The sequence below is a fragment of the Cannabis sativa genome, chromosome 9 (genome assembly GCF_029168945.1).
Source record: "Cannabis sativa cultivar Pink pepper isolate KNU-18-1 chromosome 9, ASM2916894v1, whole genome shotgun sequence".
Classification (NCBI taxonomy): domain Eukaryota; kingdom Viridiplantae; phylum Streptophyta; class Magnoliopsida; order Rosales; family Cannabaceae; genus Cannabis; species Cannabis sativa.
The window spans coordinates 4,251,085-4,274,439 of record NC_083609.1 but is presented as its reverse complement, the minus strand read 5'-3'; the positions used below and the strand labels follow the sequence as shown (position 1 = coordinate 4,274,439).

General features: G+C 32.6%; 3 protein-coding genes and 1 long non-coding RNA gene across 5 annotated transcripts; 1 reads left to right on the top strand and 3 right to left on the bottom strand.

The window, feature by feature from the left end:
* Nucleotides 1-910: 910 nt before the first annotated feature.
* Nucleotides 911-5,983, bottom strand: LOC115722314 (uncharacterized). Of its 2 annotated transcripts, XM_030651497.2 has the most exons (11): nucleotides 5,771-5,983; nucleotides 5,433-5,493; nucleotides 4,153-5,087; nucleotides 3,837-3,966; nucleotides 3,291-3,742; nucleotides 3,067-3,147; nucleotides 2,872-2,970; nucleotides 2,178-2,336; nucleotides 1,939-2,025; nucleotides 1,665-1,736; nucleotides 911-1,554 (listed from the first exon to the last, which is right to left on the bottom strand). In XM_030651497.2, the coding sequence occupies exons 3-11, from the start codon at nucleotides 4,984-4,986 to the stop codon at nucleotides 1,228-1,230; spliced, it is 2,241 nt and encodes a 746-aa protein (XP_030507357.2). In that variant the 5' UTR covers nucleotides 4,987-5,087; nucleotides 5,433-5,493; nucleotides 5,771-5,983; the 3' UTR covers nucleotides 911-1,227. The 2 variants fall into 2 exon arrangements, with proteins under 2 accessions (XP_030507357.2, XP_030507358.2); XM_030651498.2 differs by lacking the exon at nucleotides 5,433-5,493 and having other exon boundaries at nucleotides 5,771-5,982.
* Nucleotides 5,984-8,114: 2,131 nt separating this feature from the next.
* On the bottom strand, nucleotides 8,115-11,140 carry LOC115723286 (uncharacterized). The gene is made up of 2 exons (XR_004012939.2): nucleotides 10,306-11,140; nucleotides 8,115-8,573 (listed from the first exon to the last, which is right to left on the bottom strand). It is a non-coding gene; the product is annotated as an uncharacterized LOC115723286 (long non-coding RNA).
* Nucleotides 8,866-10,307, bottom strand: LOC115723285 (F-box protein At5g49610). The gene has a single exon (XM_030652725.2). It carries the CDS (start codon nucleotides 10,223-10,225, stop codon nucleotides 9,140-9,142), a length of 1,086 nt encoding a protein of 361 aa, XP_030508585.2. The 5' UTR covers nucleotides 10,226-10,307; the 3' UTR covers nucleotides 8,866-9,139.
* Nucleotides 11,141-13,038: 1,898 nt separating the features above from the next.
* LOC115722711 (mitogen-activated protein kinase kinase 9-like) lies at nucleotides 13,039-14,265 on the top strand. Its single transcript, XM_030651987.2, has one exon. It carries the CDS (start codon nucleotides 13,081-13,083, stop codon nucleotides 14,062-14,064), a length of 984 nt encoding a protein of 327 aa, XP_030507847.2. The 5' UTR covers nucleotides 13,039-13,080; the 3' UTR covers nucleotides 14,065-14,265.
* Nucleotides 14,266-23,355: the final 9,090 nt, after the last annotated feature.

Below are 23,355 nucleotides of genomic sequence, written 5' to 3'. Positions count from 1 at the left end.
TTTAACACAAAAATAACAACAAAATTATATAAAAATAATAAAATAAAATAGTATACAAATAGCAACAAATTAATAAGAATACAATAAAATTACTACCTCGTAATACGACACCAGCTCGATACACAATTATTATTTGAGTTGGATTAGGGTTAACGCATGTGACACGAATTGACTCATTTATATTCAATATATTATTAAAATTATTAATTTATAGTTAAATATTATTTATTTTTATAGAAAAATTTATAAATTGAAAACCGAAAAATCTTACAAAGAATATAATAGATAATTTGTACTATTGTATAGTTACTTTGTGATAAATAATTTTAATTAATCAATATTATTCAATTGCAACTTGATATATTTTTATTTATTATATTATTTAAATAAGAAAAAACACGTATATAATTAAAAAAAATATATGTAAAAATTAAATATGAGATGCCAATCATGTTAATATTGTAACATAATTATAGCCAATAAGCAAACACGATAGATCGACACGAGAACACAACGAGTCAGGTTAAGGTTAAAATTTCTTGACACGAAATATATATTAGTTGGATTAGAACTAAACAATTAAACATTTCAACCTGCATAATATAAACACGAATATGACACGATAATACATATTATCACCAGGCACCAATAGTGTTATTGGTGTCTGCTAATATCTACATATGACACGTTATAAATAATTTGCAATATATAATAATAATTATTAAATTAAATTATATAAAATTCAATATTTAATTAAACTAATGGCGACATAACATCTCTAAAGACTATCTTTTAGCATATTTTTTTTAAGTTTACATGATATATGCCCATTTCTTTTTTAATTATTATTTTTTTTAAATATTCTCCCACAGCTTAATGGGAATGAATTGAGTTGAAAAAGGAAGGCAAATGCACAATCACTGCCATTATTGATGGCCATTCATTTAAGCAAACAGCTGACATTAGATGGTAGATAGATGTTAGAGAGGAAGAGGAAGATTTCTGTAACAAGAAAATGATGCCGAAAACTAAAATAAAACACTGTACAAACTCTGCAATATGCAAGCTAGAAAGGGATTCCATTCATGCCAGCATATACAATTCCCAACTTTTACTCATACAGGCTTTTTCTTTTTGGAAACCACAATTGGGCCATTTGTAAAAATTTATAAACTCTAATGCTCTCACATAGAGTCACAATGTTCCATCCCGAAATGGAGGCTATTTTTACCATTTCTTTCCCTTCTTCTTTTTCTTGTTGCTACTGCTATTATTGCTTCCACCGCTCTTTGCGCTGCTGTTACCAGCTTTGGAAGATGGGCTCTCGGTGTTGGGGGAGTTGACACCGTTCATGTTCTCAAACATGCCTGATTGCACCGCGTTCTGAAACCATTCAAAGAATTCTTCTTCTGTCATGCAGTCTTCGACGTTATTCGCTGGCATTTTACCGCCTTTTTGTCCTGAACTCGATCCCTTCCCAACATTATGCTTGGTCGTTAGACTCGTGTTCACATGAAAACTAGGCTTGTGAGTGTTGGCCGGACATCTCATTCCCTGTGACAAAGTTCGGAAAACAAATTAATTCCATCACAAGATTGTTTTGGATCATCAAGAACTTCATTTAGCTAGGATTATTTTCATAAATGATGAGAAAGCTGAATTACCTGACAGATATACCATTCTGTAGCATTGTATACTTTGCTATCCGCACAAACAAATGCAACAGGAGCATCTACCTGATCAGTGAGCACTATGTTAAATTGCATAATCAAAAATCGAAATTTCTAATCATGTCGATGATATAATTATTATGGAACTCCCTCTCTTGACTTTATCATTTCGTAAGTTTTCCAGTCATTCATCCCCGACGAAATGTGAATATCGTTAAGGTAATTAATAAGCAATAATAACAATCTTAAACTTGTACTTTTTAGATACCTTCTGTAACAATCCAAAAATTAAGGGTTGCGAAGATTGTTCTACCCATCCATCCCCATCCCTTGCTTGATGAAAATCATTACAATCCTTCAAAAAGAAAGAATACATCAACACAGGTACAGTAAACATCTCCATGTTGTGTAAAACCACATGTTAATAAAAATAAAATGAAGATGTAACTCTGAAAGTTGATATTTCGTATGAAACCAAATGAAAAGCCGAACGGTAAATGAACAAACCTGGCACCATCTTGCTTGAGATTTTGATTTCCTAGTGAGTACCCAAAGATGAAAGTTGTTGCACTTCTTGCAAGCTATTCTTCTTGATTCCCCAAACGGATCCTCACCATCAGCATCCGACCGTGCCATTCCAGAAGCAAATAAGCCATGCCCTCCATTCTAGAAAATGAATTGCATAAAATGGTTAAGTAAAAGAAGAGGTCTGCAAAAGGAAAAGGACTAGCAGAACCAATAAAACATATTCCCTGATGATCAGCAATGATTTACTTCTTCGGTTTAGTGACAAGATTTTCATTCATAGGTTGTATGCACTATGTTTCGGGCAATTTATTTTAGCAACAGTGGCACAAACAGAGTGAATTGAAGGTCATAAAATTGACATAATTCAGGCTCTAACCTTTGCATTTTTGAGTTTAAATTTTCTATAATATTATAAATTACTTCAGAATTAATGCCTCTATCAGATATTAAATTCCATTAGTTTGTGTCAAGAACATATTAAGTCACTAATTCAAACATGATTATCGTTCTAACCATGATCGAACTTGATAAGAAACCACATGTGTACCTGAATATAAGATCTTGTAAAGTAACTGATTTCTACATGTAAACATTTATCACAGATATTGGGCTGAATTCCTACAAAATCTAAAGGCACTGGGAAGCTGAAATGGAACGATATGCAAATTTATACCTTTTGTGATGTACTTTGGAACCTCCGGAAAATGTCCAGTAACTCCTCTCGTCTTAATTCATCATCGTATGTTTTTCGCTTCACTGCATCGAGCAAGACCTTGAACAAATGAAACAAAAAGGGTAAGCACAAAATATCAGACTGGAAAACCAAAGTTTGAATTGAATCTTATGAGAATCAAATTTAATAACTTACCTCATATGCATTCTGAAGTTTCTTAAAAGCTTCCACAGCCTTTTCATTTCCCATATTTTTATCAGGATGGACCAACATTGCCTGATGAGACATCATTAATTATATAATTAAAAGATGGATCACCAAATATCAGATGAGATAAGTTGAATTTCACCATAATTAGCAAAATCCACCCAAGAAAATTCCAAAAAAAGGGCATAACAAACATTGATAAAATACTGTACCTTTTTCCTATATTCCCTTTTCAGAAAGGAAACATCCACATTTTCGTACCGTGCCAAGCCCAACACTGAATAAAGATCAGTACAGTTTAACAACCGCACAACTTCATCTTCGGAAGTTGTTTCAGAATCCGTTCCACTTGTTGAAGGTGCTCCAGGGCTACGATCAGCAGAAAATCCTGGACCGGTTTCAAAGGCTGAAGAATGTGTCTGATCACTGTTGAAGAACCCTTGTTGACCTTGCATCCCGGGTGTTTGTTCAGTGGATCCTTCAGCACTTCTATTCTGATTTATATTATTCTTTAGGAAGTAAATCAGAATATCACTTGAGACAAAAGCCAGATTGAAAGCAACAAGTACACCAAACCATCCGACGTATGTCCAAGCACAATACACAGAGTATACAGTGCTTATAAACAGTGCAACACGTTCACGGCTGAGAGCAAATGCCAAACCTGTGTTGTAAAGGGTGTTAAATCTCAGCCATGCCTTATGAAAAGAAAAAGAAAAAACAGAGCATTAACACTCATACAGAGATAAAAGGAACACCTCCAAGGACGATAACAAACACTGTTGTCCAAAAACTTCCATAGAGCCACAAGAAAATAGCTCCAGAAATTGCAGCCACCAGAATTCCAAGAGTAAAACCAACAAAAAGTCCAATTAAAGCAGCTAAGGCCTGAACAGAATTAGTTAAGGTAGCACGAATCAGCAACAGCAATGGACCCAGCAATAAGGCGAGATTATCGCATATGTAAGCCACTCAAGATAAATTGAAATAATGCAAAACCATCATATTGATCAACAAAAAATAAAGTTATAATCAGCACAACTCATTGCTATATCAAATGAAATGTAGACTCACCAAAACAAGAAGGAACTTGAATATTCCAACCATAGCAATTAGAGAAAAAATGCCACACCATATAACTGAAAAGAAAGATGTCGTCCCCAATCGTAGAAAAGAATCCATGCCCCTAATAGCACAGTCTAACCAAACCATTAATATCAAAAGCATTATACTCCCGAAATGCATTAGCCATTTTAAAACAACAGGATATGCCTGCATAATCTTAGTTTTGCCATAATCATTAGCCTTCTGTGCTTGATTTTTAAGTCTAACAAACAAAGGTCTCTGTCTCTCCAGCCATTCATTTGTTGCCTTTATGGTGGATAATGCCAATGCCTTCAACTTTCTCACGACCACATTATCTGGGAGCTCCATATTTTCCAGTGCATTTTGGATACGAAGTCCACTCAACGAGTAGGATGTCCTGCTCTTTCTATGTCTTTTCATATGATTGGCCCGAGGTGGTACTGGCACATTTTCTTCTACAACACTTGGACCTTCAGAATTGCCATTGTGGTCATCCGAATCATTTCGTAAAGGCTTTTCCTTTGGCTGCTCTACACCATCCACTCCATTCACAGCTTGCTTGTCTTTCCTCAAATGCTTATTAGTTTTCTTCTTGCTTTTATGTTCCCCTCCGGCATTATGAGTTTTCCCCGTGCTCCTTCCCAAAGGACTGTTTGGATGGCTACCATCTGGGAGTTCATCTCCAGGAAACTCCTTAGCCTCACTTGCATTCCCATTAGCTTTTACATCTGGCTCTGCAGACCCTATATCTGAAGACCTCTTTTTATGGTTTGAAGCATGGCTATCAATGCCATTTTTCTGCTGATTACCTTTTCGAGCCATAACTTAACAATTATTGAATCACAGTTTGGCGGGGAGTTTAGTTATGACATGTCCTGATTAATAAGGCCACCATACCATTAAGATAAATTCTTCAATATGTTCTGCCAACAAAGATAATAGACAATCATATTGGAGTGCATACAGTAACATCAATTAAGAAATTTCCATGAGCTAAAATTAGAAATATGACAAGTATGACTAGAATAAAAAGTAAAAAACTTCTACCAGTTCATTTAGTACAAAAGCATGAAAAGGCTAGAAAATTAACAACAAACAAAAGACTTTTCTAAACTACTTCTTCTTCTTCTTCTTCTTTTAATTTTGGTGGCAAAAAACTTTTCTAATCTAAAGGCAAAACTTACAAACTCAGTCATAAACGGCAAAAGGATGCAAGCAGAGTAAAAACCTTAAATAAGTAAAATTCATATCAATGAAATTCAAATTACCTTAGCTTAGCTTTACACTACCTTTCTCGAAACAAATTGGGAGATAACAAAGCACCAGTACCTGACATGCATGTCAACAAGACCATTGAAAATCATCCATTGAAAAATACAAACAGGGCCATAAAATGGAGAACACAACAAGAAGATAGGCCTAAATTTCGTATCAAAATAAAAACCCATTGTCGCATAATCCAAAACAGATGCAGCAAATAAATGAATTTTGACAAACACCGTGTAAGAACAACTTGAAAAAAAGAAGAAAACAAAGAGTTTGAACAATACCCAAATGAAAAAAATCTGCCATAAATTACAAATTTTAAGAGCATACACATACATACCTGAAACAGGTTCGAATGTGAGAGAGAGAGTAAGAGAAGGGTATAACCAAAAAAGAAACTTTGATAGATATAGAAATAGTTATGGCCGAAAAAGCAATAAAGATCAAATTTTTAGCCAGTTGTTGACACTGTGTATATGAAATTGGTCCGATTTGGGCGTTTATCACAGGCGAAACATGTCGGAATTTTGAGACGGGAGTAGATACACACGAAGCTCTCAAAGACGATGACTTTGAGATTTTCCAATATGGGCTTTTTTTGGGCCGACGAGAGCCCGTTAGGCCCAATATTTAATAAAATTACCATATAAATACTTGTAAGTTTTTAATATTACCCATTTCTGTCGAGTGAAATACCCAAGTTTAGTATTTATAAGATCATTCTAGTTTTTATTGTTCAAGGTTCTAAAGTAACGTGAAATAATCATGTACTATGCTCTTATTTAAAACATTGGTGAAATAGCCTTTTCTTGTGATAAGATGAAAAATTCTCCATTCAAACTAAGTAGCCTTTTCTTGTCATATTTTGTGTGTGATTAAATGCACTTTATATATTTTATATATGTAATAAGAATAGAAAATAATAATAGTTTTGTTAAATATAAAATGATATATCCAAAATGTAGTAATTATAAGTGTATATTTATTTGTTTTTATTTATTTATTCAATTAACAAAAATTTCATGAGATTTGGTAGCTTTTATTAGATTAAATATTATTATTCAAACTTTTAGATTATTTATTTCTTGTAATTATATTTATATAAATATTTATTCAAGTAATTAGTGAAGTTTATTAATGTAAATGTAACTGATTATTTAAAAGAAAACAATTCTTTTACTTTATTTCTCGTTCCTAGATTTATAGTTATCGAAAGTTATTTTTTTCTCCGGTCAGACCTGCCGGCCCTCCTTAGGCTTAAGTGCGGCTTGGTCGGAGTTATATTTTTCTACTGTTATTCGATTTTTGTTACCGTGCTTAATATTACATCATCATTGTATGTGTAACATCTTCAGAAATTTCTTGAGGAAAAGTTAGAAGATGAAATCAGTATTTTGTACTCTTCGAGTTCTCCAATAGGGGCTTCCTTTTATCCTCATGTGGCGGAGGCATCGGCTGTCTTAAATGAGTTGTTGTTGTGTTGTTGTTTAGGATACAATTCCATTACTATTTTCTCGAATTGCCTTTGTCTTGTCCAAGTTTTTAATAGGAAGAATAAGTATCAATGAAGCTAGAAGTTGGTGTTATTATTCATTATATTTTACATGTTTGGCCTTATTTTCTTATATTTTTCTTTTTTATTGTAAAAGAGCTCAAAATGTTATAGCTCTGACACGTTTGGTTTTATCTCTTGAATTTTCTCGAGTTTAGTGGTCAGATTTACTGCTTTGCCTATAATCTTTGATTTTGTATTGATCTTTCTAATTTTGTGCTTTTCAATGAAATTTTCTTTTGTTAAAAAAAGAAAAAAAGAAACTGGACAAATGTACAAGATAAAGAAAATAAGATCGAACTGATAAAAAATTGCTGATGATGATGATGCATCAAAATATTGTGATTTTTCCAATACTTCATCTTTCTCTTTCGTCTTAGCAGAGGATGGTTCTTGTGCATTGGTCTCACCAAACCACATATGGTTACTTTCTGATTCGAGATTTATGCCATAGTAGTAATGAATATACACCAACTGCTTGTGTTTTTGTGAAATGGTTACTTGTGAATCAACATCTACTTTCCAAAGACCATTTATAAGTATAGTTACACACACAATAATAATATAATATTTATTCAGAATAAATATTATTTTAAATTCCGTGTTGTATAAAAATTATAAATTGGTACAAACTTATATTTTGCGACATAATATGCGCTAAGCTCGATTTTAATTGACTAATTTTTTTTATTGGAACTCTAAAAATTCTTCTTCCTAGCCCTAAAACCTTCTATTTCTAACGCTATGTTTGAAAATTGAATTTAGGTGAAAAAATAAAAAGAAATGAAAAAAAAAAAAAGTCTACAGAATTAAAAGAAAAAAATCACCTTTTTGTTATTGAAAGTTTTATTGAATTAAGTTTTCTTCCATACATTTTTCTTTCCACACCAAACATGAATTTTTTTCTCCATTTTTCTCACATTTTCTTTCCCCACCAAAATTCAAGTTCCAAACATAAGGTAACTATAACAATTGTCAATTGTAGTTCAATTTCTATCCTATTCCTAACACGACCTTTTTTTTTTACCAAAATCAGGCTCAGTGGTATCATTATATTTTTACAAAACACATGTTCTAAATTATCGTCTAACAAAACAAATGGGCCAATTAATAACTTTTGCAAAACACAAAATTCAAAATAAAATTTAACCTTTATATAAACCATTCACATTTTTATGATGTAAATACACTATATACATATAAAGTTTTGTTTGAAATTAGATAATTGTTGGTAAATTCAATTCAAAATATTTATTCTAATATGCAATGGGATAGGAGGTATCAACTCCCTTACCAATTATTTCTCCTCTTCAACCATCTCACTCACCTCAACTATTAACCTTCTCTGTTTTCTTTTTATTGAAAATGAAGATTGATCATATATGTTCAAGCTCTAAAATCATTAAAAATTCAAATCTTTGCCTTTATCATAAGATATTATTCACCTTGTTCTCCATGAACTTTGTCAGTACACAATACCTAATCAAGTCATTAGTTGAAAAAGAGGTCCTCAAAGACACAAAATAATACACACACAACACCAACATTGACCAATGTAATCAACAGCAGAACAATGAAGGTACCTAATCACCTGTAAAATATACACACGTGTTGGAACAATGTCTAGTGTAATCTAATATGCATACACTTGTGTTGAAAACATGTTTTATAGACACTAAAGTAAAGATGTTCTAAAAAGGCAAACCTACTCAATGGCCTCAGTTGTGAGTGTGTGAATGTGGTTTGTTAAGAGTTAGGAGGACTCACGTTCAAACCACACACTTTCTTTACAACTTTGGATTGTGTCTGCAAAAGAGATCCTAAAAAAGCTTTGATTTTAAACAAAATCACATTGAGTTACATTTTTGATCCTAAAAAGGGTGTTTATTAAGAAAGTAGAAATGAGTACTTCATATTTCATATGATTATTGATTTTTTACATAAGCAAAATTACAAAGTGAAACTAGAATCAACAAGTAAATTTAAGTACATATATCAAAGCTTTCATGGAACAGTACAATTCTTCCTCCCAAGACAATGGCTTGTTTGACATTAATCATGAAAATATGAAACAGTAATAATTTCTAAGAAATTTTTTTGGCAGGAAATTTATGTACAGTAACAAAAGAAATTGTACCAAAGTACCTTCACTCACATCTATTGACAAGATAATATTGTGCTCCTAAATGCATGTGCTGAGAACCACAATGGAAGTGTGCAACTATTTTTCACAGAGTACATCTCTTTCCATACTCTACTCTTGCGTTGATACACCAATACTTGCTTATGGGTTGCTAAGAAAACCACCTCACTAGTCTGACATATAGGGAAAATACCTGGTACTAATCCTTTAATACATCTGAGACTCACCCTATCAACCAAAACCCATTCATGTTTCTCATAATTCTTCAAAGCCCAAATATTCATCCAAGTATCAGAAATCTGTATCACAGATAAACAACCATCTAATTCCAACAAGTAAACTCTATTCCCTGACTCCTCACTCACTTCATATGGCAATGACATCTTCCTCCACATATCACACTCCAAATCAAGAACAAGTATACCAGAACCACTTCTTCCTGTTAACCAATGAAGTCCATTTTTAACAAACACAACTTGGTTCTTATTCATATGTGTAAATTGATCATCTTGATAAGAAACACATTTCCTCCACTTGTTTGATTCAGAATCAAATACTAAACATATGAATGTCCCATCTGGTCTATGACCAAAATTCCTGTGATAACCAGCTAAAACGACATTAAACTTGTGAGTTGATAAATTACAAGCCAACCCCACTAGAGCTGCCTCACCATCAGGATAAAATCTAGTCACAGGCCTCTCTCTACTCTTGGGAAGAAGCTTAAATTCACGAGTCATTGGATTACATACATAATAAACACCTCTATCAGGAATACTAGAGCAACATAATAAACCATTACAAGAGGCTCTAATTCTGACTCTGTCCTTTAAAAAATCCAATGAAAATTCAGAAACACCCAATCTATTGTCAACACAAATCAAACTAGATTTTAAATGTAAGGATTCAGAAATCTCCACCAATAACATGGGATTCTTAGCTGAAACTTCATTGAATAGCTGAAGGAAATACTTATCAGAACACAATCTATACCATAATTTACACACAACTTTGATTCTATAAAGAGACTTTATAGGTAATCTTGCTAGAATTTGAAGGACAACCTCATCCGGGAAAATCCCATCTCTTTTTGAATTCATAATTTACAAATTAATAATCAAATGAAAAATCCCAGATACCCAATTATGAAAATCAAGAGTAGGATAGAGATTTCGCTTACCAAAGACAAATCTAGAAATGGGTGTTGGATAAAACTTCATTTGATGAAGAATAAGAACCAAAGGGACGATGATGGCTTTAAAAAGACGCCATTTTTGGTCAAACCCAGTTAATATTATTAATTATTATTATTAAAGAAGAAGAACCCCAAATAGGAGATGAAGCGATGAACGAAATTTGGGGAAGGAGAAGAGTGGAGAGTGAATAAAATTATAGAAAGAAACTCGCTCGCTAATCATAGTCATACACGAAACGAGAATATATCCTTAACAACACCAATCCCTTATTATTATCATCGTTTATCTCCTGAGCTTCACTTTCAGCTTTCTGGGCCGGGATATATTGGGCCATATTGGGCCTACGGCAGGCCCGTAGTATTCCCTAAAGAGGAAAGAGGAAACTAACGTGTAGTATGGGATTTTAATAAATGTTTAAATATGGATAAAAGTTCTTTTTCCGAAAACTTTTTTTTTAAAGGAGAAAACTTAAAATAAAATATTATAGTGGAAACTTACAAAAATATTAAAATTTGGGTTAATTTTTACAAAAATACTGTCACACGGAAATCTTATCAAAAATACTGTGTTTTTATAAAACACCAGTAAAACACAAAGCATAACAACTCAAAACAATAGTAGAACACTAGTGAAAACTTAACACAGTATACTGCAGTATGAAACTTATAAAAAAATACAGTAAAAAAGTAAAAAATTCCGCCTGACAGTATTTTTGTAAAAAAATAACAAAAGTTAGTATACCATGTAAATTTCCCATATTATAGTCTCTTCTACATTTTCATCGTCTCCTTTCAGATTGTGATTTCTCTCCTCTCACTATAATGCCATTTCCTTTTCCATATAGAAGTCTATATTTGCTCTTGTAGTATAGAAGCTGATATCAATACACATAATGCTTTGATAGTTTTATGGAGTGTATCGGCTTCTATATTTGCTCTTGTAGTATAGAAGCCGATACTCCATAAACAAAAGAATCAACACACATAATGCCTTGATAGTTTTATGGAGTGTATCGGCTTTTATATTTGCTCTTGTAGTATAGAAGTCGATCGATACTCCATAAACAAAGGAATCAACACACATAATGCCTTGCTAGTTTTATGGAGTGTATCAACTTCTATAATACAAGGACAAATATAAACTTCAATCAATGTCTATATGTAGACAACTAAATTGGTAAGTAACAAGTTTTATTTTCTTTGTGGTAGCTTTTTTATTAATTTGAAATATTATTGTTTTTTAAAGGATTTTCATACATATTGACAATGACTGTGGTGTAAGTAACATAGAGAATACCTTAATAATTTTCTCAACAAGTTCCTTATTCACTTTTGGATTCATCCAATTATATACCACCAAGCACATCTTTCTAATATTTGCAAGAATATAATGTATTTCATCTTTAACATGAGCTGAAATCGCAACATTATCAAGACAATACCATACAACACTATATGACAATGCTTGTTCACAGGGCCGGCCCTGAAACAAAGTGGGCCATAGGGAAAAAATTTTTTTGGGCCCTTATGTTAGAAAAAATGTGAGATTTTTCAAAATCAGTAAAAAAATGTATAATTTTAAAAGAGGAAAAAAAAAATTTAGGCTCCTGGGCTGGATGGGCCCTAGGCACAGGCCTAGCCCGCCTATGCCCAGAGCCGAGCCTGCTTGTCCATATATGTATTTTGCAATAATGCTTTCCTAGTTAATCACATTGCTGCCGTCAGCCAAGTAATTCTTATAAGTAGTTCTAACAATTTTATAAAAAATTGAATCAGTAATCGTAACCAATATATTGATAATACCACTGGGCATGATTTTTTTCTTTGATAATACATAATAACATCTATTTGCTGCAATTAAAAAGAGAGGATAACTAATTAACCATGTAATTTATAACAAATTGTAAAATAAAAGGTGTAAATTAAAGAAATCAAAAGTAATAGGTACTTTCAATCAAACTATAAAATAAAGAATAAGTACTTGAACTGATAAAATAATATACTTACAAAGTCAAACAAGAATTCACCATAAGTCTGGAGTTGGTAAAATCGGTATTTTTTTTATGTGCATGATCTCAAAATCAATGCCATTAGCATATGCCACGAACTTATTTCTACAACCCAAAAATAAAAATGCATTAATTATAAAAGTGTGAATAAATCATAAAATTATGTAGTTAAAATTATATAAAATAATTTAAAGACTAACTTACTAAAATCAACATAATTTAAGCACATTCAGTACAACTAAACCTTACTCTAACTTGTATTTCAATATCATTAATTATGGAATATTTCAATATTAATTTATACTCTTTACTGAAATAATAAATACAACTTCTTCTTCTCATTCCTTTCCTATATAAGATACTAATAAATAAGATAAGACAAAAAAAAAAAAAACGTGGAGATAAAAAAACAGAGAAGACATTATAACAACGTATTTAATTTTGAATGGGACCCACATTTAAAAAAACCTCAATACGAAAAATATAGGTCCCACAATTTTTTAAATATTATTATTTATTTTTTTTATAAGTTTATAAAAATTACTTGCTAAACGTAAAAAGGAAAGTAAAATTAATTAGTTGATTCCCGCTCAAAGTAGCTGTCTCTATCGTAGCTCTGATTTCAAATATCCCATTCCCAGCTGTTGCTGCGATCATTTTATTCCATCACTTATATAAACCCCATTCACTCACTCACTCACTCACTCACCAATTCCTCAATTCAAAAAATTCCAAACAAACCCTAGCTAACATGGCTGTCCTCCGATCACAACGTTCTCATCTCAATCTCCACCTTCCCTTAACCAGACTCTCCAACGCTCCACCTCGCATCTCTCTCCCACTACTACCTCCCACTTCCACCGCTGCCCCCACCGAATGCAACTGCTCATCTTCCTCCGCCCCTATCTCACCCGCTGATCTCGATAAGATTCAAGTTCTCGGAAGCGGCAATGGCGGAACAGTCTACAAAGTCCGCCACAAGGAAACCTCGGAAGTCTACGCTTTGAAAATCATCCACGACAATTTCGATTCAAATTTCCGCCGCCAGCTTAACCCCGAGATGGAGATCCTCCGCTGTACGGATTCACCTCACGTGGTCAAATGCCACAGCATCTTCCAAAATCCATCGGGAGAGTTTGGTATAGTCATGGAGTATATGGATTCGGGAACCCTAGAGAATGTTCTCAAATCGGAAGGAGCTTTCTCTGAGTCCAAAGTCGCTGACGTGGCAAAGAAACTTCTCAACGGTCTTCACTACCTTCACTCGAACAAAATTATTCATCGTGATATCAAACCAGCCAATCTGTTAGTGAATTCGAATATGGAAGTTAAGATCGCCGATTTCGGGGTAAGCAAAATCCTCGGCCGTACTTTGGATACTTGTAATTCTTTTGTCGGAACGTGCGCTTACATGAGTCCGGAGAGGTTCGATTCGCAAACTTACCATGAAAATTATGACGGTTACGCCGGAGATATCTGGAGTTTGGGTGTGACTCTAATGGAGCTTTATATGGGTCATTTTCCGCTACTTCCGCCAGGCGAGAGAGCTGATTGGCCTACTTTGATGTGCATTGTATGTTTCGGTGAGCTGCCGAGTCTGCCCGAAGGCGTTTCGGATGAGTTTAAGAGTTTCGTTGAATGTTGTTTGCAAAAGGAATCAAGTAAAAGGTGGTCTGCCTCCAAATTGTTAACTCACCCATTTGTCTGTAAAGATTCTACATCAGAAGAACAGTAAACCTGATCAACTCGAATGGAGAATATTTGGATCCGAAAATTAATACAGATTTGTTTTTTTTTTTATTAATATTGTAAGCTGTAAAAATACTTGGTGGAATTCAGATTAATGAGTACATTTTAATTGGGATCTAACCTTAACGAAAACGAATATTGTATGGAACATTGTTTGTTACATATATATAAATTTCAATTTTGTAAGTAGCAACTTTTATATAATATCAATTACAGTTTGTATTTTTGATTCAATTTTTATATTACTATTTAGTATTTTCAAGAGAAAAGTAACACTCCTCTTCAAAAAAAACCAAATATATGTCAATTTTATATGTATTAATTTCATTATATTATTATTTTTTTAATCCCTCGCCCTCTTTTCATAAGTAGAAATTTTTATAAAATCAATTATATTTTGTATTTTGATGATTTATTATTTTGTTTTAGGAATATGCATGTTTGTAGTTGTCTTTCATTGTAAACTCGTTGTTGATAGAATCATAATAATTAAGGGATTTGAGAATTTGATGTAATAAATAGATAATTAATATTTCATAGTGAATAGTTTTATATCTCAGTTGCTATACTTTTAGGATTTAAAAATGATTTATTATAGTACTTTCATGACTAGCTTCTTTATTTTATCTATACAGAGAAATTTTAAAGCTTCTTTAATATTTATCATTGGTGCTTTAAATTTATAAATTTATCAGATGTTTTGTATTTTAAAGAAATTGAAATATACCTTTTATAGCAAATAATACATGTTTGGTAGCTGATACATTTTTTGCTACAAAATTCATTGGTAACTATAGTTGGTAGTTTAATGACGGTTGCTGAAAGTTTTTAGCTACCAAATTCTTTTGTAGTTAATTGTTACTAATATTTTGGCAATAAAACACCTTTATTCTAGTAGCCAAACTAGTAAATTTTGATGTCCAATAAAACTATTTTGCTACCAATTTTTAATTATTGATAACAAATTATATATATAAAATCTTATGCCCCAATTGGAAAAGTGTCCTAGAATGAGTACAAGGAAAACTCCAGAATAGGTTATGCCCACTTACTAATGAATTAGCTCCAGACACAACTAATAGTTAAGAGTAAATACTGAGTTGAGAATATTAGCAACACTAGGAAGTCTTTCTACTTTTTTCTTGGAAGCACACAATCTCTTGTGCCTATATATTTTCCTGTCCTATTAAAAAGGAATTTTTACTAGCAGTAATTTATTATATATCTAAATTTTAAAACTAACGTTAACATCACATTTAAGTTTTCCAAGTATTGTTAACGTTTTTTAATAGGTGGGCATGTTTCAATACCTGACTAAATATTATTACCTGTCATTTTTTTTTCTTCTCTTTTAAGCCTTGATTCCCTGTTTCTTCATTATATTCTATCTTTTCTATTTCTCATTTTTTTTTTTTACTTTTTAAAAATATTGTATGGCCCCAAATATTATTGTGATCTATTCTTTAATGTGAACATTTTAAGATATATATGAGAAGCATATATTTTTTTTTACTATTTCTAAAAATTAAACTATTTGGTTACTAATATAGTGATTAGCACTACTACAAAAAAAGACCTTTTATTCCAATTTTTAAGATTTTTTTCTCCCAGTTTTCGCTAAAATGAAAATAGGAATGCATGATAGTAGGATAAAAGGTATTTAAAAAATTGAGATAAAATGGATACTTTTTATCCCATATTTTACATGAAAAAACTGGGATAATAAGTACACTTTTATCCCCGTTTTAATAAAAAACTAGGATAAAAAGTATCCCTTTTATCCCGGTTTTTAGAGAAAGGTACCCTTTTATCCCGATTTTAATAAAAAAATGGGACCTTTTATCCCACTTTTTATGAAAAAACAGGGATAAATACCCTTTTATCCCACTTTTTTTTTTAAAAAAAAAAATGGGATAAAAAGTCACCTTAATTTTGATCCCATTTTACAAATGTATAGATTTTTTATTTTTTTTTGTTTTAATTTTATTACATTTCATTTCATTCACTTTTTTCAATAACTAATAAATATACTTTTTATTTTTATAATTATATAGAGTATATATATATATAAAAAAAAAACTTAATTAAAAATAAATGATTAATATCATTTTTAATAACAACAATAATAATTGGTAAGTTCAATTCTAAATAACACTTTACATAGTATGCATAAATCTATAAAATACTACACAAAGTGTCTAAAAAAATACAATAAAAGACTACTAATTAATTTTTATATATCAAGGGAAGCAATTGACACTACAAGAAATGTCACTTTTACCAGCATATTTCGCAAACTGCACTAGCAAAGAGGTCAAAGTTTTACCAGCGTACATTTGCAGTGGCTAAAATCTAACTTTTACCAGCGCATTTACGTGCTAAGAAAAGTCATCTTTGCCAGCGATTTTTATTTTATGCTGGCAATTTGGCAAAAGTTCCAATACCAACATTGATTTGCCAACCCCCTTTTGCCAACGCATAACAAGTAAATTCTATTTTACCAGTGCAATACTAACTTTTGCTAGCACAAAAATGTGCTAGCAGAAATGATATTTCTTGTAGTGTGACTTAACCACTGTTGTTGAAGCGGTAAGAAATTAATGTTCTTCCTCAGAATATTGGGATAAGCCGCCAAACTGTCAAATTAAAAAAATAAAACTAATTAAGAAGATAGTACTTTTATATGTTTGTATATTTATAATAAAAATGAGTATATATTTACTTTTTCTTTATGACTTTAATAGGCCTTGAATGTGGAAGCATATCACGAATGTAAGTTAGTTCACAGTTCCCACATTCGTAATTATATGGTTGTTTTGGACAAACAAAAGGATATATCTGCGGTCCCTTTGGACCAAATACAATAGTATTTGAACTAATATTTACATATGCACTATTAAAGACATTAAAAAAATTATAAGTTAAGCATTTAGAATTTATTAATTGATGATTATATTAGAATAAATAGCTTAAAGTTCTAAATTTACGTCTTTATCATCTTAGCAATGATTGACATGATTTTAGATTTAAGCAGGTTTAAGAATACAACTCTTCTCGATGTCATTGCTATAATCAACATCCAATGCTTGTTGAAAAAAATAACAATGTTATATTAATATAAAAATAAATATTATAGCGAAAGTGAAATAGATGTGTGATTCTTACCTTATGTTCCATGGTATAAGAAAATATTGTCCTACTTGAGTCATAGTATTTAACCACATTGATAATTGATTGATGGCTATCACCTTGTCCTGCTCATTAATATAACTAAGAAGCTCGACATCATAAAACTTGTATAACCTTTTTTTTATTTAAATTTTCCCAAATGCATCTGTTTTACAAAAATCAAATAGAGTCCTAAAAAATAGGTAGAGTTTCCTCTATTTCCATAAAATTTCCAATTTTTTTTAAGTAGATAGCAATACAACAAATGGGCAGAGTTTTATCTCTCCACACAGTCAATCAAACTCAGAACCTACTTCACTACGGATGAATATCTAAGATATTCAAACTCCACTAACATAATATATATGATATATTAGTCAAAGTTAATGAGATACCTTAGTCCTAATAACATATAGCTAAACCCGTAAGTTCATCTTGAATGGCCACTTGTATGACATCTTCGGAAGTTATGTAGATGTGAAGTCGGTAGAATAAGGATGGGTTGACAGAAACCCTCACATACTCATTTTTACCTTTTACTCTCATATATTCCAAGAACATGGCCTGAAGAGAAATATGAGTTTTGTTGAGTACCTTTGCAATGAATGACTCATAAGATTCAGTGGAATCAAGATGTTCCACTGTCTTCTCTTTTCCCTTTGAATTATTTGAACTATGAAGCTTCTTAATTAGAGGACCCTACATAGTTACAAGTAAAATTGTAATACAATTCATATATAATATAACATTAATGCAAATACAAGTAAATTATTGCATACCTCTTCAGTCAAAATTAATTCCTTAGGCCAAGGAACCAATGTGTTACATATTGCACCACTTGGATATGGGATTTCAGCTTCCCCTTGAATAACTTGTGTGATTTGAACCCGTGCATAATCATTTGAAATTATATCACCATAATATGAAAAGAAACCAACCACCTCAATTATGACACCCTCAGCCACAACATTGTCAATGTTATCCGAACATAATTTTACACATTGACTTACATCCTCATAGTCCATTGGTTGTTCTTGGTGTTCATAGTTGTCAGTCGGTTCTTGGTCTTCATTTTCCAAGGGTTGTTCTTGTTCTTCATAGTTTCCGGTCGGTTCTTGGTCCTCATAATAGTCTTTATGTCGCTCTTCATCTCTATATTCATTGTCTAACTTTTGAAGCTCTTCTTTTTGTGCATTTCTTTATTCTTTTAGCCTCTCAATTTCATCTTTTAATCTCTTGATTTCAACGACATGTTCACTATCGACATCGACCTCAACCTTTTTCTTTCTTTGCATTCTACCAAACACGGTAGAAATCTTGGCAAATGACTTGCAACATAATGTACCAACTTAGTTACATGTCTCCAATCATCATAATTTCGAGGGACTATAGATCTTGCTTTAACCCCAATCCATGATTGCATATCTGCATGTGCTGTTCCTATAGGTTCTCCTTTCTCATTTCACTCTAGTTTTTTCTTGCGTACGTCCTTAAGCTTTCAGATTGCTGATGTTTTTCTTTTTTATCTTGCCTCGCCCTTTTGGCTTATTTGCATCTTTTTGATTTGTCATCTGGAAGAGATACACAAATTAAATCGTTTAGTAGGAAACATCATACTGAAAAACATCATACTTTTTTTAAAACAAACAAGTAGTACTATTTTAGAGAAAAAATTACTTCTTAGTTCACAGACTAGCCAAATAAAATCTTTCCAAAAGTTGTTTCTATTAGTGGCTCATAACATGTCCTAGACAGTAGTAGTACCGATTGATGATAACTAAAACAAATTAACTCATATAAACATCATACAAGGACACTTAATTTTTTCAAGATCGTTACAATTCTTTAGGGCAAACTCTAAAAGTTTTTAAATCATTCTACGAATTGTGGAGTTTCTCTCTTCTCTTCCATCCATGACTTATCCATTTTGAAAATAAAATAAAATTCCTAACAAACAAGATTGAAAAAAAACTTAAAAGTTGCTAGAAAAATCCTAAGCACGCTTAGCAATTAAATATTAAAAAACATGTTCATTTAAAAATCCTAAAAAAAAAATTGGCCAGAGTTTCTCCTATTTCTACAATATTTCTGAATTTAATAACTATCTAACAATGTACGCAAGTAAATTGGATAACAAGAAAAAATAATCCTAAAAGCATTGAACAATATAATAATTGCCACCTGTTAGGCTATTTTTAGCCTATGTTTCGGGTCACAAATAGAGTTGTTTTTTGATGTTTTAGGACAGAATTACGATTGTTTTCCATGTTTTCAGGTTTCCCATAGTTGTGGACGCTCGAGGTTTCAAAAGTACGATAAAAGACAAGTTGAGCCAAGAAAAAATTGAAAAATCAGGATTTGGTTCACTTCTGGCCGCGGCGAATTTATTAACGGTCGCGGCCAAAATTTGGCAGAAAGGTATTTTCGTGACCGGCCCAGTAGCCGCGGCGAGATACTCCACCACCGCAGCCAAAGCAACACTTGCCACAGCGAGGTAATCCATGGCCGCGGCAAGGTTCCGTACAAATGGAGGCCAATTTCGTCTTTTGAAATCTGGGATGAAAAAGATAAAGGAAACTGCGAGAAAGAGAAGAGGGGAGGCGAATTTTAGACCTAAAAGCAATTAAGAACGACAGAAGGAGCAAAGTGGCAGCCCGGATTCATTCCACCAACAATTTCTTTCTTCCTTCCTTTTTGTTTCTTTTATGTTAAATTCTGCTTTAGGAATGGTTATGGATTTGAACATGAACTAAATTCTCAATTGGGGAAGATGATGAATGTTGGTTAAAATTTTTCCTAGTTAATGTCAATTGCCATTCCTTTTATCTTGATTTGTGAAAATTATCTATATTTGTGTTTAATTCCATGTTTAAGCTTGATCATCTTCTACATGTTCTATGATCTCAATTCAAAATTTGAAAAGTGAGAATTGAGAATGCTAAAATTGGATAATCTAGATTTTATGTGAAACGAAAGTATTTGCATGACCTATGTGACAATTAGATTATTGCTTAATGCTGATTACATGTGATTCTAATTAAGATATTAATTAGAGAATATGTGATTTAGAACCTAAAAGATCTGAAAAGAGTTAGGTTAAATTGTATAATCTGTCATTCACATCAAGAAAAAGAATAGCAATTAGGCATTAACAATTGGGTAAATAAATCAACATAATTCTCTTCCCTATTTTCTCATATTGATTAGTCTTTTTCTGTTTATTCACTACTACAAAATCCACTATTCACGTCGGTCAACGCGATGAACAACACGACTGTTCATCGCGTTGACCGACGTGAATAGTACTATATTCAATATAGTCGTCATTTTTAAAATGTCACAAAAAATAAACAAATTGCGTCGGTTCTATGTCTGTCACTAATTACCCAACCGACGGTAAAAGTCAAGAAATTAAAAAAAATCGTTCATTATTAGCGTCGTTTTAAAAGCCTCACTCAAGCTTTATGTGGCGTTTTAAAACCGACGGTAAAGAGATTGTGAGTGTGATAAAACGACGCAAATTCTCCTATTGTTCACTTACACCCAAACAGTCGAATGACACTTTCATTTTCGAGCTCTCTTCCCTCTCTTTTTCTGAATAGCTCTATTTCCCTCTCTTTCTCTCTTGCGATTTTGAAGAACTGAAGGTCTCTCTCTTTCCCCTCTCTTTCTCTCTTGCAATTTCGAAGGTCTGAAGTCTCTCTCTTTCCCTCTCTTTTTCTCTTGCGTTCTCTCTCTCTCTCTCTCTCTCTCTCTCTCTCTCTCTCTCTCTCTCTCTCTCAGTCTCTCTGTGTAGGTTAGGGGTGTTTGAGAGGTTGATTTTCCTATTGATTATAGTTAATTTCCCAGATTTCAGGTTTGTAGGGAGTGAGCAAAGACAGAGAGAAATAGGGACCAGAAACCAGAAATCGTCTCTCTCGATCACTCACTCACTCGGGTCTCTCTCTCTTACGGTGACACACCTCCACCACCACCGGCAACGCACCTCCGCCGCCTCTCCACTGCGGAGCGTCACTCCGTCGCCCTCTCTCTCTCTTAGCTGCCATTGGTGAGTTCTCTATACTATTTTCAATTTTTTTTTTCAGTTTAGGTTTCTTGAGTTTCTTTTTTTTTTTCTTTTAATTGTTGGTTTCTTGAGTTCTCTATACTTTATTTGCTTAAGCTTTGCGCCTATACTTCGAAGCAGAAAGAAATTCGTATTGGGTTTGTTGGTCTGTTTCAAAGCCCAGGTAATTATTCAATTCAATTTTCTTTGTCTTACCTGAATAATTGTATATATATGTGTGTGTAGAAATAACTGTAAAAATGTGTAATTTAGCCATTTGAAAAGTTGGATTTGGAATTGATCGAAGAGGTATTTGGAGAGAAATGGAGGATTGGGCGTGGATAATGAGTGGAAGGAAGTGTGTTCTAAGTACGAAATATTATTATTATTGAAGAAGAAAGAAAGTGGGAATAATTATAGTGTTTTGCTATATATTGTTTGCATTTTTTGCATTCTTAAGCCTATTTAGTAGGGAATATTGGTAGTTGAGGGAATAAGAAAATGGTACAATTGCTTTATTATGCTATTGATGTGGCTCATAATCAACGTAATTGGGTGATAATATGATGAGCACTCCCAACAAGTTTTTAATCAATTTTTAAATCAATTTTTAACAAGTAAAAACATTGGTTGTTTTTGTTATACTAACTCTGGTAGGAACATCTTGCTAATTGAGTCAATGGGTTTAATCTAGTTTTTGATTTTTTTGAACATGTTTTACTGATAACATATAACATTACAGCTTCAGCATTCGCATTTTGTGTTATACATGTACTTGGATTGTATTTGCCATTAAAGCTCTTGACTATTATAAACAGCAGATATATGTACTCGATATTTGTTTTGAGTTTGTTGATGCCTAATTGTTAAGTGGCCCCATGAGCAAGAGCCTTGGAAATATGTGTAGCCTTCTGTTGCCCCTGATTTTGTCCAATATACGTGGACCAACCAGACAAGGACACGTGGATTAAACAACTTAGCATTCAAATTATTTGCTAAGTCTTTATGTAATAAGGCAGCATCCGGGACATGCCTCCCGGAGAGGACATAGGGAGCCCCATACGCTCCCAGAAGCCCAAGTAACACTAAGGCATCTCCGCGAGGTGTCAAGCTTCCCCGGAGCAATCAAGTCGCATTTAATGCCGCATGGGAGGAAGCGTGTTGGGACTGCTACACGCAATAAAGTCTGACGGCACAACCCCCAATCTGCAGCTACAAAGTAATGATCATTTAAGTCTATCGACGGCTACACTGTGAAGAGTCACATCAGTCAAAAGACAATAAGGACATTCCACATAAAAGCCCTACAACACATAAGGATTTGTGTTGGGTTTTGTGCCCTAAATAAAACCCATTACAATCTGATTAGTTATCAATTTAGAATTTTGAAGTGAATTATGATTACATGTATGTTACATGTTTATGGTTTAATATATATACTTGATATATGCACAAAATCAGTTAAATCCAAAACATATAGTTATTCACAATTACAGTATTGTCAGTACAGTGGAATGTGATTGTGATTATATGATTCAAAAGATTTGGTCCCTGTTCATCAGTGTTTTGGATTTACACTAATGTGATAATCAACGATGAAGTATACTTACACTTGGAGTAAGTGTTATGTTCTTTCCAGAACATTGGCAAAGTATACTATAGTTTCGAATGTATGGAGTATGCATTGGACTTGACCGATATTGAACTTGGTCAAAGATATTGTAAACTTACCGTTGTATCTTTCCAAGTCAATGTCAGAAGTTGATCTTAGATTAAGAGAATCTAAATCCTGTATGCTTAGGCTCAATCTCAGGAGTGCTATTCATGTTCTTTGATTTATTAGTTAAACCTACCTTTGGGTCAGGATAATACATATATTTTGGGAACATGATAGCATAACTGAGTGGGAGTGCTGAACATAAAGTGATGATTCCTTTTGAGCTTAGTTAAATAGAAGTAAATGGATGAGCTCTTGTTTCAGTGACTGTATATTAGATCACTAAAACATCATTTACAGGTAACTAAGTGTTCAAAGGGGCAAAATACATTGAGGGGTGTAAACGG

Bases quoted from the DNA above. Each gene is read 5' to 3' on its own strand.
- LOC115722314 (XM_030651497.2), bottom strand. From the start codon at position 4,986: ATGGCTCGAAAAGGTAATCAGCAGAAAAATGGCATTGATAGCCATGCT. The intron at 3,148-3,290 runs GTACAGTATTTT...ATGTCTCATCAG, and splicing joins AAAGGGAATATAGGAAAAAG to GCAATGTTGGTCCATCCTGA. The intron at 2,026-2,177 runs GTTTGTTCATTT...TTCTTTTTGAAG, and splicing joins CTCAAGCAAGATGGTGCCAG to GATTGTAATGATTTTCATCA.
- LOC115723285 (XM_030652725.2), bottom strand. From the start codon at position 10,225: ATGAATTCAAAAAGAGATGGGATTTTCCCGGATGAGGTTGTCCTTCAA.
- LOC115722711 (XM_030651987.2), top strand. From the start codon at position 13,081: ATGGCTGTCCTCCGATCACAACGTTCTCATCTCAATCTCCACCTTCCC.